Source organism: Rattus norvegicus, chromosome 15 (assembly GCF_021556685.1).
Source record: "Rattus norvegicus strain SHRSP/BbbUtx chromosome 15, alternate assembly SHRSP_T2T, whole genome shotgun sequence".
Taxonomy (NCBI): Eukaryota; Metazoa; Chordata; class Mammalia; order Rodentia; family Muridae; genus Rattus; species Rattus norvegicus.
The window spans coordinates 42,725,099-42,739,745 of NC_141548.1; the positions used below are offsets into that span (position 1 = coordinate 42,725,099).

The 14,647-nt window shown below is 40.3% G+C and overlaps 1 protein-coding gene and 1 long non-coding RNA gene across 32 annotated transcripts in view; one reads left to right on the top strand and one right to left on the bottom strand.

Moving 5' to 3' along the window:
• The window catches only part of LOC148001000 (uncharacterized), a 35,461-nt gene extending 34,045 nt beyond the window's left edge, over nt 1-1,416 (top strand). Inside the window, exon 7 of the long non-coding RNA XR_015638876.1 lies at nt 492-1,416. This is a non-coding gene — a long non-coding RNA (uncharacterized LOC148001000). The remainder of the gene's footprint in view (nt 1-491) is intronic.
• Hmbox1 (homeobox containing 1) overlaps nt 1-14,647 on the bottom strand; it is a 153,805-nt gene that overhangs the window by 60,593 nt on the left and 78,565 nt on the right. For all 31 annotated transcript variants that reach the window (XM_087585761.1, XM_087585757.1, XM_087585749.1 and 28 more), the window contains 1 exon segment: nt 7,810-7,920. In XM_087585761.1, coding sequence (XP_087441887.1) covers nt 7,810-7,920 — 111 coding nt within the window.

The following is a 14,647-nucleotide window of genomic DNA, read 5'->3' on the forward strand; positions in this document are numbered from 1 at the left end:
TCCTATGACAAAGTCCAAAGCTAGACCATGGGGAGCTTTGTACCCTCTATCTGCCTCTCCTTGGATGCTGGTTTAGCTGTCCTTTAGGAAGTTAGCTCAACCGCACGTGTTAACAATCTAGAAAGGCTGAGAGGAATCTCTAGGTGCTTCTGCCGTTCTACCCGAGGGCTTGCCAGTGGAGGGAGAAGCTCCCTTGTACACTTAGGTCACCTCCCATTTAATCATATTAATATATACATCACGTGGATGCTTCTACAGCCATTTTACAGAGAGAAATAAATGCCCAGACACACGGTCCCAGCAAAGGCATGTTGGTAGCCAGGCTCCAAGGGCTCTACGGGTCCTCCCTTGCTTCCCAGCAGCTGTGCCTTTGTGTCGTGCTTTCCCATTCTGTACTCATGGCTAGACTGTGATCAACAGTAGGTGACAGTGAAAGCAGGTCTCCTCCAGAACTGAAATAACAGGGCATCTCTCTGTGGTTTCTTTTTCAGATCACTTGCTCAAGGGAGGAGTGATGCTGGGGTGAGAATGGATGCTGGGGTCCTTGAGGAACTGCTGTCTCTGGCCACATGGATAGCCAGCCTCCATGTGAATGGCCTAGCATGTGGAACATCCAGTTCCAGTGACTGCAGCCCTGACTGATGGCTTAACTAAAAGCTCATGATGTTTCTCCTGGATTTATGATCTATAGAAACAGGAAATAAATCTTTGTTGTGCTAAGCCGCAAAAATGTGGCATGGTTTGTATCACAACCAGGACCAGTTGTTATTTCATTATATTCCCCCAAACACTAAGTGTAGTAATTATCTAAATGCACCAATTTGGCAGGAAAAAATCCCTTTAAGATAAAATACTAATAGTAAACATGAGCACACTGTCTGATCCTAGCCTGTTACTGTTACTCTGACTTGTGTTAGTTTCTGGTCCTTTTTCTATTGAGCTTTAGATTTTAACTGAGTGGAGATCCAACACTGGTTATTAGTTGCACCGCTGTAATCATTTTTTTCACTTGTGCTGTATCTTTGTTTACAGCATTTTTAAAATCCTAATTATGATACTTAAGTTTGTGAGCCTTTCCATGCAGCTGATGGGTGTGAATCTTTTGTGTCAAGTCTAGCAGGTTTAAATCTCTTCAATTTTCATCAGTGAGTTTGAATTTTTTTATATTATGGTCAATGGGTTTATGAAAGGGGCTCAGGGACTCAGCAGTTAGGAGTCCTGGTTGGTCTTCCAGAGCACACAGGTTTAATTTCCAGATCCTTCCTGGCAGCTCACAACCGTAATTTCAGTTCCAGGGGATCTGATGGTCTCTTCTGGCCTCTGTAGGCACCAGACTTGCAAATGGTGCACAGAAATACATACTGGCAAAACACTCATACAAATAAATCAATAAACAAATAAATACATTTCTGTTATCAAAATAACCAGACCCTAGTTCGAAGTCTTTTCTATTTTTACCAGAGCAAGCAAGGATTACAGCACACAGTAAGAATCTAGGATAACAATCTACCTATTTAAAAGTAGACAAATTTTGTTCCAAAAGAAAATGTCCAAAACAACCAGGCTAACTAACATCATAGGGGGTCAAGATGAAGGCAGAAATAGAATAGAAAAGGCCATGGGTTCTCTTACCCCACCTCTGCCCTGGTGAAGGGATGGAGAATCTCAGAGCTGAGGGAATGGGGGAGAGAACAGAATGAGTGAGTGGGCTGCTAGAACTGTAGCGCACTCTCTCAGGCAGGCAGTGTCGTTCCAGGCATGCAAACTAACAGAGAGCAGACTCCTAAGAGGCTGAAGGAAATGGACAGCCAGTGCACAACAGAAGCTCCTTTTCGGTATTGGGACTTATTATTAACAATATTAATCATTTAAAAAAATATTCTGCATTGTCTAGACTTCCTGTAAGAAAGGAATTTAGATTAAAATAAAGTTGGTCAGAAAGGAAGGGAAAAAAGTAAGAAAAAGGGAGGATAAAACCCCAAGAGAATAAAGTAGTGACCTGGTGACCTTGAAAGAAATAGACTGCTTATGTACCAAAAGCTGAAATTGAATTTTAATTTTAATTTTAAATCTGTAAATATCCTTAATGTTAAAAATACCACATTAATTTTGAAATTGTTTTTCTTGTTCCATTTATTTATCAATGTAGCAGTCACTCAGAATAGCACAGAACCAGGTAGGCTAGCTAGCTGCCTGTAACCCAGCCTGGAAATGTGGAGTTGGGGATCCCCAAAGCAAGCCAGGTAGCAAGACTAGCTGTATCTGTGAGCTCTAGATTGTCCGAGAGACCTTGACTCCATGAGTAAGGAGGAGGAGAGATTGTGGGTGATTCTTGACATCAACAACCTTGAACCTCCAGGTGCCCACATACATGTATATCCATCCCCACACACAAACACAGACACTTGAAAAAATAGCACATGAAGCTCTTTGAATGAATACAGATTTCTTCTAGAAAGCCCAGTCTATGTTGTTTTGATTTATACAGACAGTGAATTCTACAAGAATAGGATAATTACACAATTTAGGACTCTGACAGGACCAATGCAAAGAAACTAGATTGTGGGAACAATGAAGAGAAGCCTAAAAACTTCCCTGCAGCAACACAGGACTTCCGGGCTGGTTGCCTTCTCCACATTATACCCGAGTTCACACTAAAACACAATTTTGTTCTTTGTTTTGGCAAATCTAAACTCGTGAGAAAAAAACCAACTTGCTTTTCTAATGTGCTAACAGGTTTTTAATGAGTGTTCTTCTGCAGATTATCTCATGTACAGGGTTAGAATTAGGTGAGGCCCCACTGATCAGCTAGTAAAGGAAGGTTGTTAGCACTACCCACAGGAACAGAAAATGGCTTCTCATCTTCTCCAACGTCATGCATATGTTTCCCAGAGCATGCTATATGAGGATAGGTGTTTCCTCTGATCTGCACACAGACTTCATGTGCACTACATACAAGCCTCCCACCTGACTCAGTTTAATGTAAAGTCTGCAGATCAGTGTCATGAGCCTGTAGGTGCCCAGCAAATCCTGCCTGCTGTAGTAATGGTTGAATCAGACAAGAGAAGACTGTGGAGCTTAATTTGAATTAAAATAGGGATTTTTCTCACATCACGCTGAATTTAGCACTTGGTTCTTTAGGAAAACAGGCATTTTCTTGTAAATGTTGTGATAAGAAACAAGATCAAGTCCATATGATTAGTTTCCATAAACTTGCTTTATTTATAAGACTTAGCAGGCTTTGGGATGTGCTGGGAAATTCTGATGGGTCTGTTTATCAGAGAATTATATTGTATCTATAGATTTTGGATTATCAATAAAGTAACTCCACTTTCCCTTGCTGAATTTATGTAAAGAGAATCTTGTAAAGGAGAGACCTTATAAAACCTTGAAATGGATCAAGAGGCAGAAAGCCGAAAGTGGAATCTGACCAGAGAAGTGCGACCAGAAGTCATTTAATGTAAGGGAAGAATCCACAAACACAGCTGACTTGTTTGCCAGGCATCTCTACAGCAGAGAAAAGTCAGCTTTCTATTCTGCAGTTTGCCTTAATTTTACATTTTTTCTCAAAGTGTATGCGACAACATGACACTATTTACATTTCTCCTGATGACCTGTCTGCTCAACAGAGGAAAGGGTAAATAAACCCACCCACGGCTGATTTCCTATAAACTACTTCAGGCAAGCTGCGGGACCACACCTCAGGAACTGTGGCCCTCTTCTCTTGGTATCTTAATATGAACAAAATTAACTTTTACATCTATTCTCCCTCTCCCTCCTTCCTTCCTTCCTTTCAGAACACATTATATGTATTTTTCAAACACAGACTACAGTGTTTAAAATTCAGGAAGCCACAAAAGGGCCATCGCTCAATGGTAAAATGCCTGCCTTGCATGCACAAAGTCTTGGATATGATCCCAAGCACTGCAAAACAAACAAACAAACAAACAGCCCAGAGGTTAAATAACTAAGTCTTTCTCCATCTCCCCTTACCAACAGCATCCCTCTTCAGAGATGTTCTTACCGGTTCCTAAGCAAGGATTCCCAACAGCTTCTATTCTTACAGATATCTAAACTGCACGTGCACATGCATGCACGCGCTCCTTGCACTCCTCGGGTACCAATAGTAATATAGTATACATTGTTTCATATCTTACATTTTAAACTTCTGTATGCTGTTTCAGTACATGCAATATAATCCACACAAAACATATTATAAATAACTACAATATTCTATGATATTTTCTTGTAGAAAACTTAGCCACTTCTTGATGAGGTAATTCTACTGACTTGCAGAGTAGAACATAAGACGCTCTAAGCAACTATTTAACAGGCAGAGGAGAGAACCTTAGGTGCACACAGTATTCAAAGATTACAGCAACTCCAAAGCACCCATAGAGGAAGAAACACCACCATTCTTCAGACAAAATCAAAGGCTGTTTTAAAGTCAGCCAAGACGCACTGACACATCCAGAATCCTATGCCACATTACCTCTTAGATTAAAGGTGAAAAGAAAGAAAAAACTTAAATACTGATGGATAAGATTCAGTATAATAGTTATATACAACAGAACTACCATTTGACACTTACCAACTTCCCTTTTTTCTTCTGCTTATAAAATATAACACAGAGAAAAGTGGAGGAAAATGAGTATAGACCGGGCTTTTAAACAGGAGGCAGCGATGTAACTTCAATGAGAAGCCAATGTATGCACACAGGGGCACTCATCCTCTACAAGAGAGACTACCTGTGCACAGAGGGCTGCTCCCAGTCAGCCTGTTAGTCTTTCCTTGTGTTTCCCATTGGGTACCCTACATTCCAACTCCTTCATTGCTGGGTGGATCTAGTTCAGGTTCTTGGATAATTGGGAAGTAAGATTAAAAACAAAAGTAAAATCATTCCAAGGTTGCAAGCTAGAGCTTAGTAGGAGTCCTCAGTGAGCCTAGAAATGCTGCTGCAGTTCTCTTTCCTGTTCCTAATGGATTATCAACAGCTTTCACTTTGCCCCAGGCTGGAGCAGAGCATTAATACCCCAGTGTAGGAATTCAGCTCAACAACCATCAGTCTCTATGCAAGTTCTGTCCTAGGTACCAAATCCTCAGGAACAGTTCCTCACGTAGCTAGCTGAACCCTGGCTGTCAGCCTGTGTGTCTCTGTGAAGCATACCACACAGCACGTTTTTCTCCTTCTCAGTCTAGCTAGCACTGCTGTGAATTACTGGCTTTGAGATGAGTCGCAGGAGAAGGAAACTCATCTTTGGGAGATTACTTAGCATCAAGTCTGACATACTGCTTCAAGAATATTGTAGAATTGTGCTGGTCTCATAAGGAAGTGCCAGACAGCTGAACACTTGAAATGCAGCTGGTTGGAAACTGTGTTGTAAGTGTAAAATACATACCTATTTCTAAAGAATAAAGCAAAATCAACAGGGAGTGGTCACCTCTCAATTTTCAAAATGAAAATTAAACACTGAAGTGATGGGTGCTACCATATCATTACTATGAATTTCAGCTTCTTTCTGAAATGTGGCTGCTAGAAAATATAAACCCACATGGCATCTGCACTGCATTTCCTCTGGGATGGTGTTGCCTTGGAACATGTAACAGCAGCAGAATATAGGCATTTTCTCAAGAGATCTGCTTATGCTTTTAGACACTATAGCAAATGTGAAAGCTCTTCGTTATACAAAAATGTCAGCTGATAAACACTGAAGGAATGGTAGGTGACTGGAAGAACTGATAGAGCAAGGATCCTCAAGGAATGCTGAGACTGCCTAACACAGGACCGAGTACTCACCTTGGAGCAGAGCTAGGCACATAGACTACTTAAAACGCAAAGGAAAGATCTCGTCTCTACCCTAACAGCGCCACTGCGTATAGAAATGAGCAGTGCCACCACTTGACATGCTTTATGACACATGGTACACAGACTTCTTACTATTTTACCTAGTGTTTCATTGAGAAAAATACACAGCAAAATTGTACTCATACTGCTCAATATTTCCTTATACCGTTAACACACACTGCTCTATCAGTCCACTTTATTTTTGTTGTATCTCAATGTAAATTGATGTCATTATGACAGGGATCCCTAAAAAACAAAAAAGTCTATATACCATTTCTAACAAAAACATTTGATCTGAGTCCTTTAAGAGTAAGTCTGGGGTTGGGGATTTAGCTCAGTGGTAGAGCGCTTGCCTAGCAAGCGCAAGGCCCTGGGTTCGGTCTCCAGCTCCGGAAAAAAAAAAAAAAAAAAAAGAAGAGTAAGTCTGTTTGGAAATATCTACAGTGTGGGACATTCTATAAGACAAAGGGACTTTAAAAGTTTTTATCATTAAAAAATAAAAAATTTTGGCTGGAGAGATTGGTCATCAGTTAAAAACACTGGCTGTTCTTCCAGAGATCCTGAGTTCAATTCTCAGCAATCACATGGTGGCTCACAACCATCTGTAATGGGATCTGACCCCCTCTTCTGGTGTGTCTGAAGACAGAACACTCATATAAAATGGGGGGGGGGGGCTTGGGCAATTTAAGAATCTGGGGAAACATTCTAATTTGCTGACCTAAACCAGATACTACTTATTAAAAGACAGAGAGGGAGAGAGTGGGTTGAAGGGAAAGAGACAGATAGTGAGTTATATAAGACATTTTTATAACAGAGAAATGCAATAAAGGCCTAGATAATGGTGGAGGCACTCGTTTTCTTTGACATAATAATGGAGACTGTGATTTCATAGGAAGCTACCCTCATTATTAAGACAGTGCACACAAATAAATCTTAAAAATGATTAGTGAACAGCAAAAATGTTCACAGTTTTTGTATCTAAGAAAATTAACTGAAAATAGCTGGATATCTTATTAGTCTTTTTAAATGTATGTATATCTGTAACACTTTAAAAGAGAAAATAGAGAATGGAGTCTACAAATTTTTTTTGTACAGATTGTTACTATTTTGTTTTGTCTTCCCGGGGCCTTTTGGGTTGAGAAAAGCAAACAAACCAACCAACCCTCACAAAGGCATTCGAATGCAGTTGTGTGTATTTATGCTCAGGGTCAAGGCTGCTGCCCATAAGACCTCACCTGGTGTGTCTGCGAGCTTTATGCAGTGGTGCTGCAGAAGGTATCTGATGGTAAATGTTACACTAATGTCAAAGTCTCTGCACTGTGTGGCCCGAGACAGATATTTTCCTGACTTCATATTTTTCTTGGTCTATCACTTGTTACAAGTATCTTGGAATAATGTTGCCTACTCTTGGCAACTCCACACACCAAGACTCATGATCTTTTCTCATAAGATTTCATCCTATTTTCCAATCTAGTGTTGCTCCCAGGAGCTATGTGAACGGCTTCACCTTACAACTCTAAAATATATTTATTGCCCATGTCACAAGCATTAAAAACACAAAAGCATTTAGAAGAAGAGATTGGAATGGTACAGTATGAACTCTAAAAACATATTAAATGCATACCAATTAACATAATGCTTTTCTAAAAAAATGTGAAAAAAAAAGATACAATTTTATTTGTACACCTGCAGTTGAAGGAAAAAGGGCCAGCCACTGATGTCATGATCATTCTTCCAACTGTGCCTAGGAAAATTCCCTAACCTGGAAACCCAGAGACAGCTGAGAGGAAGAGGTAAGCCCCTCAGAAGCAGAAACCTCAACAGTAATCACACCAGGGCCTCCCACTTGCCTACAGGCACAAAGGAAAATACTAACGTGTGAAGCGAGTTTTCTGAACAAATTAGCATACACTGACAAAATTATGCCTTTTCCTTTTGGCATAATAAACAAAAAGGATACTTACCAGGGTTTGTCTTTTCAAGTTGATACCATCTGTAGAATGCTCTCTTCTTCTGCTCACTCAGATCTGATCCCTGCTGCAGCAGCCAGTGAGAGATTCGACTCTGACTGATCCCTACAGAGGAAGAAAAACAGCTCTTGGTGGGACACTGAAATCATAGACAAGTTAAGGAGGGTTCTGCTGGTTTTAGTTACTTGATACATATTAACTTGACTGTGTGAGAAGCTGTAAGTTGACACTAGACTGACCACACTGATGTGCAAAAGTGACCTATAAGAAATCAAACATTCTATCAACAAGGATATTATAGTGTCTTCTAAAATGAATCTGTAAGCTGAGACTCTAAACATGGAGATAACGAGAAGACACCAAGTAACATTACTTGTCAGATAACACTCCACGGCTGCTGTAAGAACATGAGACGCTTTAACAGATCTTTTGAGAGGGAAATACCTAGTCAACAAGTTTTATTTCTCATTCATAACACTAATTAAAAGATTTAGGGGCTCAGAAAGAAAGGGTCATTGAAAACACTGTCATCGTTACGATTTCTAACTAATTCATTTAAGCATTTTAGACACATCTCCATTAGTAAAGAGAAGCAGGAGTTGGCAGGCAACATGACCTCTGAAGAAAGCCCAGTAAATGAGAAAAAAACCAAACAAACCCGGTTTCTAGAGTTGACTTTCCTTTCCAAACAGAACAGACTACACAGTAGTAGTTCTCTGCTATTGCTAATCATTTCTTGCCAGCCATTACTTAGAGATGTGGATGACTTGCACATATGAAAGTCAAAAGAATGTTTCAACACTTTCAAGAATCACACACTCACTCTGGTCATTATATTCTTAAAACCCCAATATGCAAAAGCAGAGAAATCAGGAAAAAATAAACAAGGCATTTCTAAAATATCATTTAACTATGATAAAGGGTTTACATCTTAAAGCCTCTAACACATGCCAGGCAGTGGTGGTACACACCTTTAATCCCAGCACTCAGCAGCCTGAAGCAGGCAGATCTCTTGGGTTTGAGGTCAATCTAATCTACAGAGAGAGTTATGGGCTACACAAAGAAATCTTGTCCCTTTGGAAGTCACATATCAGATATATTTACATTATGATTCATAATGGTAGCAAAGTTATGAAGTAGCAACAAAATAATTTTATGGTTGGGGGGCAACACAACATGAAGAACCGTATATTAAGGGTTGCAGCAATAGGAAGATTGAGAATCACTGCTCTAAAGATAGCCACTGTGGGCTACACCAAACACTACTGTACAAACAGCTGTGTAAACCTAGTGTACTCAACAGAAGGCAGGGCTACCATGACATAATCACATATTAACTAAACAAACACAAGGCATCAGGGTTTCAGAAACTCAGCAACTCCTATTAGAAGATGACAAGAGAAAACATGGCAGGAGGAGCTGAAAGAAAGACTATGATAGAAAGTTCTCTGACTAAAAATGTGTGTGTGTGTGTGTGTGTGTGTGTGTGTGTGTGTGTGTGTGTGTCCAGTACACAAGGTCAGAGGACAACTTGGGTTTCAGGAACTGGAACAGGATGTCAGGTGTGGTGTCAGGTACCTTTACCCACTAAGCCATCTCACTAGTGCCTTCTCTTTCTCAGAGTCTGGTTCTCTTTTTAAAGACGTCCCTAAGTAATTCCCAGACGCCCCCAGTGGTAGAAGGTCTGTGTGATGCAGGTCCTGGAAGCTCTGCTCCTGTGCACAAGTCAGAGGAGAATGCCGATTATTCTGAAGAATTACATCAGCTGTGGTTGGCAACATTGTAACCAAAATCTAGTTTTAGACATCACGGTTTCTTTTTAATACTACTCTAAAATAAGAATGAAGAAATGGTCATTCAGCACATGAAATCAAAATCTATTTGGATTTTCCTGCTGTTACCACATAGATAAAAAACAGGGATGTTTAAAAATATATTAAGAAAAAGTATGTCTGAGATCTGTCAGTTTTTTCCAATATTAAATCACCCTCACAATAGAACACATGGAGCCCATTAGCTATGAGAGCTATCCATGCTGTGTAGCAGGCAGCAAAAGCCCATCAAGAGGACATCAAGTTACAGTATATTTTTATAAAAAAAAACTGACATGCATTTACATTTTCTGTTTGTTTTGTTTTGTTATAGTGTTTATTTTTGAGAAAAAGTTTTCTCTGTGTGACTCTGGCTTTCTTGAAATTTACGACGTAGAGCAGCCTGGAGTTGAACTCAAGAGATGTACCTGCCCCTGCCTCCCGAGTGCTGGGACTAAAGGTACGTATGGGACACCACAGCCTGGCTAAATTTAATATATTTAAAAAGCTACAAAACTCCCAAAACTAATCTAACATCAATAACCCATTAATACTTAGTATTAACAAGAACATAGGATTCACATACAATAGGGCTATTTTCAGAAACAAATAGGCAGGATCCATAAACACTGAACTTTGGGTATACAGACCACAGGAGTAATTACTTATCCAGCACAAACATACACAAAGACATGCACAAGAAGACTCATATGTGAGCATTACCCAGAGAATTCCCCTGTTCCAAAGCCTAAATGGCCATCAAATGCAGAATGCATAATGATATCTGTCTTCTGCTGCAGACTGCCATAGCAACAGGAAGAGGATGAACTAGTAGTATATGTACCCATAGCAACAGGAAGAGGATGAACTAGTAGTATATGTACCCATAGCAACAGGAAGAGGATGAACTAGTAGTATATGTACCCATAGCAACAGGAAGAGGATGAACTAGTAGTATATGTACCCATAGCAACAGGAAGAGGATAAACTATGTACCCACATGGGCAGACTTCACAGAAATAATGCTGCTTCCCAAAAGCCAAGCACACACAAAAGCCATACACTATACTATATATAGGGATGTAAATCAGCATACTGGTACCCATTCCGGAAAGCAAAGGTTGAGGATGAAGGTTTATGTGGTGGCCAGTGATGTTCTGTACTGATGATGGAAAGTGGTAATGTGGGTATCTAGACTTTGGAAAAGTCACTGAGTTGTTACCTACTGTACATATTTAAAATTTAAAAAGATCCCCACAAATTTTTAAAATTCAAAGCATATATATACATATACATATATAAATATGCTCTGGATATATAAAGTATATACTTTATGAATATATAATTTCATATACCCTGTATTACATTTTATATATATATATATATCAATCAAAAGCTTACAGACACATACTATAAGTCTAAAATTGTAAAAATTTCCTGAATTTCTACCACTAAAACTTTCTCAATCTTTCCATAAATGTTTTAATGTCTGGCTTTTGACACTGAATATTTTAGTTTCTGTTCGTTCTTTTAGAAACAGTGCGATTAATGGTGAATGAAGACTTATAAAAATAAGTCTACTTCTGCCTTTTGTCTGCAATTTTACTCTGAGGTAAGCATGTGACTGACTTAAAGATATGTCATCACACATTGTTCTCTCTGTGTAATTATGAATGTAATAAGACAAAGGGAGGAGCAAGTGATACAGGTTGTCATCCTGATTCACCTTGGATTCAAACAGTAAATGCAGAAAATGAACCAGTTAACCCAGCCATTTTCCAGAAGAGGCACTGGGAGACAGACGAATAAGCAGCAAATGTCACACTGGGAAATGATTTTCCTCTAGGGTCCTTGACCCACAACCCTGGTTGCTGTGGAAGCTCTGTGGGGCTTGGTAGTCAGGTCCTAGCAGTGTCTTTGCACTGTCTGTCAGCTCTGCTACTTCCCTTGGGAGAAAATTCCTGACAGTCCCTTCCCTGCTGTGGAAGAAAATCACTGACTAAAACTAAGCGCTGCTTAATTTCTTTCCAGTGAGAAAGTGCCCAAAGGGGTTGGAAACAGTCGCTGGCCCGCTTCACAATGCCCACGACTACAGACTTTCCTGGCTCTCTGGAGACACCACGCTTCTCCCACTAGAGGGCTCTCAACTAGAACAGCATTCTACATCTTAACACCGGACGGACGCTGGCTCCCTCTCCATGCTTTGTTTCTTGTCACAACTCACTGGCTCTTCACACTTCACCAGCCCTGGAAGGAGGGACACAGCTCCTCCAGAGCATCATGTGGGCTCCAGGTGCTATGTTAGCGTCCTACTCATTAGTGGCTGCTGGGATTCCATATTTAAGCCTCTCTCTTTGATCATCATTAATTATCAACAATGATTTAAAATGTCATGTAAATGCAAGAGACTCTCAGGGCACAGCCTGTTCTTGGAAACCACTGGCTAGGCAACTTTAGCGAGAATTTCTCATAGGCCAACGCAGCAAGCCTAGTCCACTGTCCTCGCCCTTCATCTGCTTGTCTTCCTGTAGGAGCTAGCTCACTTTAACCTCCCCACTCTCTCCCCTAACGCTTACATTCTTACCAAATCTCTTTCTTCTAGTCATCATTCCTGTCTTCTGGAATCTTAGCTTCTTTTACCTGAACAACTATAACAACTCTGATGACACAAACAGGCCATCTCAGAACCACAAACCGTAAACCCTTATGAATGCTCTTCGTAAATCAGACCAGTCAGAGACATGTTTAGTCATGTTTGGGTCTATCTGAGCCAGAGTCTCACTAGATAGCCCTGGCTGATCTGGAAGCCACTATGCATCTCAAGCTTGTCCCCGACACGTAAGCGTCCTACTTCAGTGCTTTTGAGGGCCACATTGTAGGTGTGTGTCACTATGGAGCTAATGATTCAATGTTTAAGCTAAAACAAAATCATTTTCTATAAAAATCCAAGTATGTCAAACATACACAGGAAAATGTTTCTCCACTTTCTCATACCTTAGAATCATTCTTGTTTGTTCCGTATGGATGCATAAAGCCTTCCCAATACAGGTAACACATAAGCTTTTAAAGAGCATACAGTTAGGTTTCAACACCTAGTAAGGGACTTTTCTCCATCTTGCACACTGTACATCTAATTCCTCACTTAACCCAGGGGACAGCGACTTCATGAGACCTCTAGCTATGTTCTGTAAGGACACTTCTTTCTGCTGTTGTGTTTGCTATCTTGTGTTGTCTGCTTTTTGATTAATTGCAGGCAGTGTCTCACTCTGTAGTCTAAGCTGGCTTTGAACTCTTAGAACTCTTTCTCTCTCAGCCTCCCAAGTGCTAGGATTAGGGCTGAGTAGCCATGACCAACTTTATGGTGGCTTTTTATTGACTCTTTCTTTTTAAAGACATTTTAGATTTTTATTGTGTGTATGAATGATGTGTGTCCTGGTGTTCATGGAGGCTGGAAGAGGGTGTTAGATTCAATTTTTAAGCTAAAGCTTAAACAGCCTAGCTAAGCTGCTCCTGCATTTCTGATATATATTGTCTGGAATACTAGAGGCTTATATTTCAAGATGCTAATTCTGGGATACAGTTTTATGCAGCAACAGATGACTAAGCCATACATGTTGGCCCTGGGACCTCTGTCTTTATGTAATCTTCACATTAACTTCTGATCTTTAATCAGCATTCTCTTTCTGCCCTGACCCAGAGTTTCTACTATAACTTACTCAGGGCTAGGTTTAAATGGACTCAAGATTTTCCCATTCCCCAGTTTTCTGACTTTGAAGCCCTGTATGATTGTAGTAAACTGATGTATATTCTACAAAGGGCAAACTCCTATGTATACAATGAGTTTTGAAAAATGTGTATGTGTATGATCATGGTGTGACTCAAAACATAGCTCTCTTCCTGTTCCTTCTTGGTTCTGTTTTCAGTCAATACATAAATTTCAAATTTTTGGCTTCACTCTTATTGGCACTATCTCACCATGGAGTTCTTACTAGTACAAGTTGAATGGTGTTGTGTTAGCCAGGCCTTATCTACTTGAGGGTCTGTGTCCCAGTTTCATGCCTGGAGGACAATGTTACAAAGATAAATCGGGGTCACTGTTCCTTCAGGATCTGTTCGGCTGCAGTAAAGTGAATGGAAAGGGTACAGCAAGAATCTCTACCCATGACATGCCTCTGTGAAAGGAAGGAAAGCAAGACAACGTGGTATGTCCTAAAGGCACCACCAAACTTGCTCAAAATCACCCTTTTCAAGGCTGTGCACATTATTAAGGGCTCACCACGCAGCACCTAACAGCAGCTCACAAATCATCTGGAACTCCAATTCCAGGGATCCAACGCCAGGACTCCATGAGGGTGTAAATTATCATCACCATCATCACCATCACCCCCCCACACACACACACACACACACTGGAAGTAAATATGTGTTTAAAAAGAAGAGTCAATAAAAAGTGACTCTGAAGTCGGTCACGGTGACTCAGCCCTAATCCCTGCACTCAGGAGGCTGAGGGAGAAAGCGTATTGAGAGTTCAAAGCCAGCTTAGGCTACAGAGTAAGACACTGCCTGCAGTCAATTCAAGAACCAAACAACACAACATAACAAACACAACCACAGAACAAAGCGTCCTGACAGACACGGGGATGGTGGACTTATTTGACATAGATAGGAACAGTCAAAAGAACTACAGAAAAGGATAAGAAAAATGGTTTATCCTATAAAAACTATCAACAGAGACTACTATATGGAAGAACTAGACAGACATTTTGGAGTACAGAAGTATAAATGAAATAAAAATTTTACTGACAGGGTTCCACAGCAAATAAGAAGTGGCAGAAGCACTCACCACCGCGATGCAAAGGTCAACTGAGGTAGCACATGGGGAAAGAGTGCCATGGAGCAAGCTTTATAGACACACACCAACCAGGTGAGACTCTTAGGAGGTAAGTGAATACACAAGAACTGAGAAAATAATGGTTAAAAATCACACAAAGTGTGATGAAAAATCTTAACATTTTTAGGTG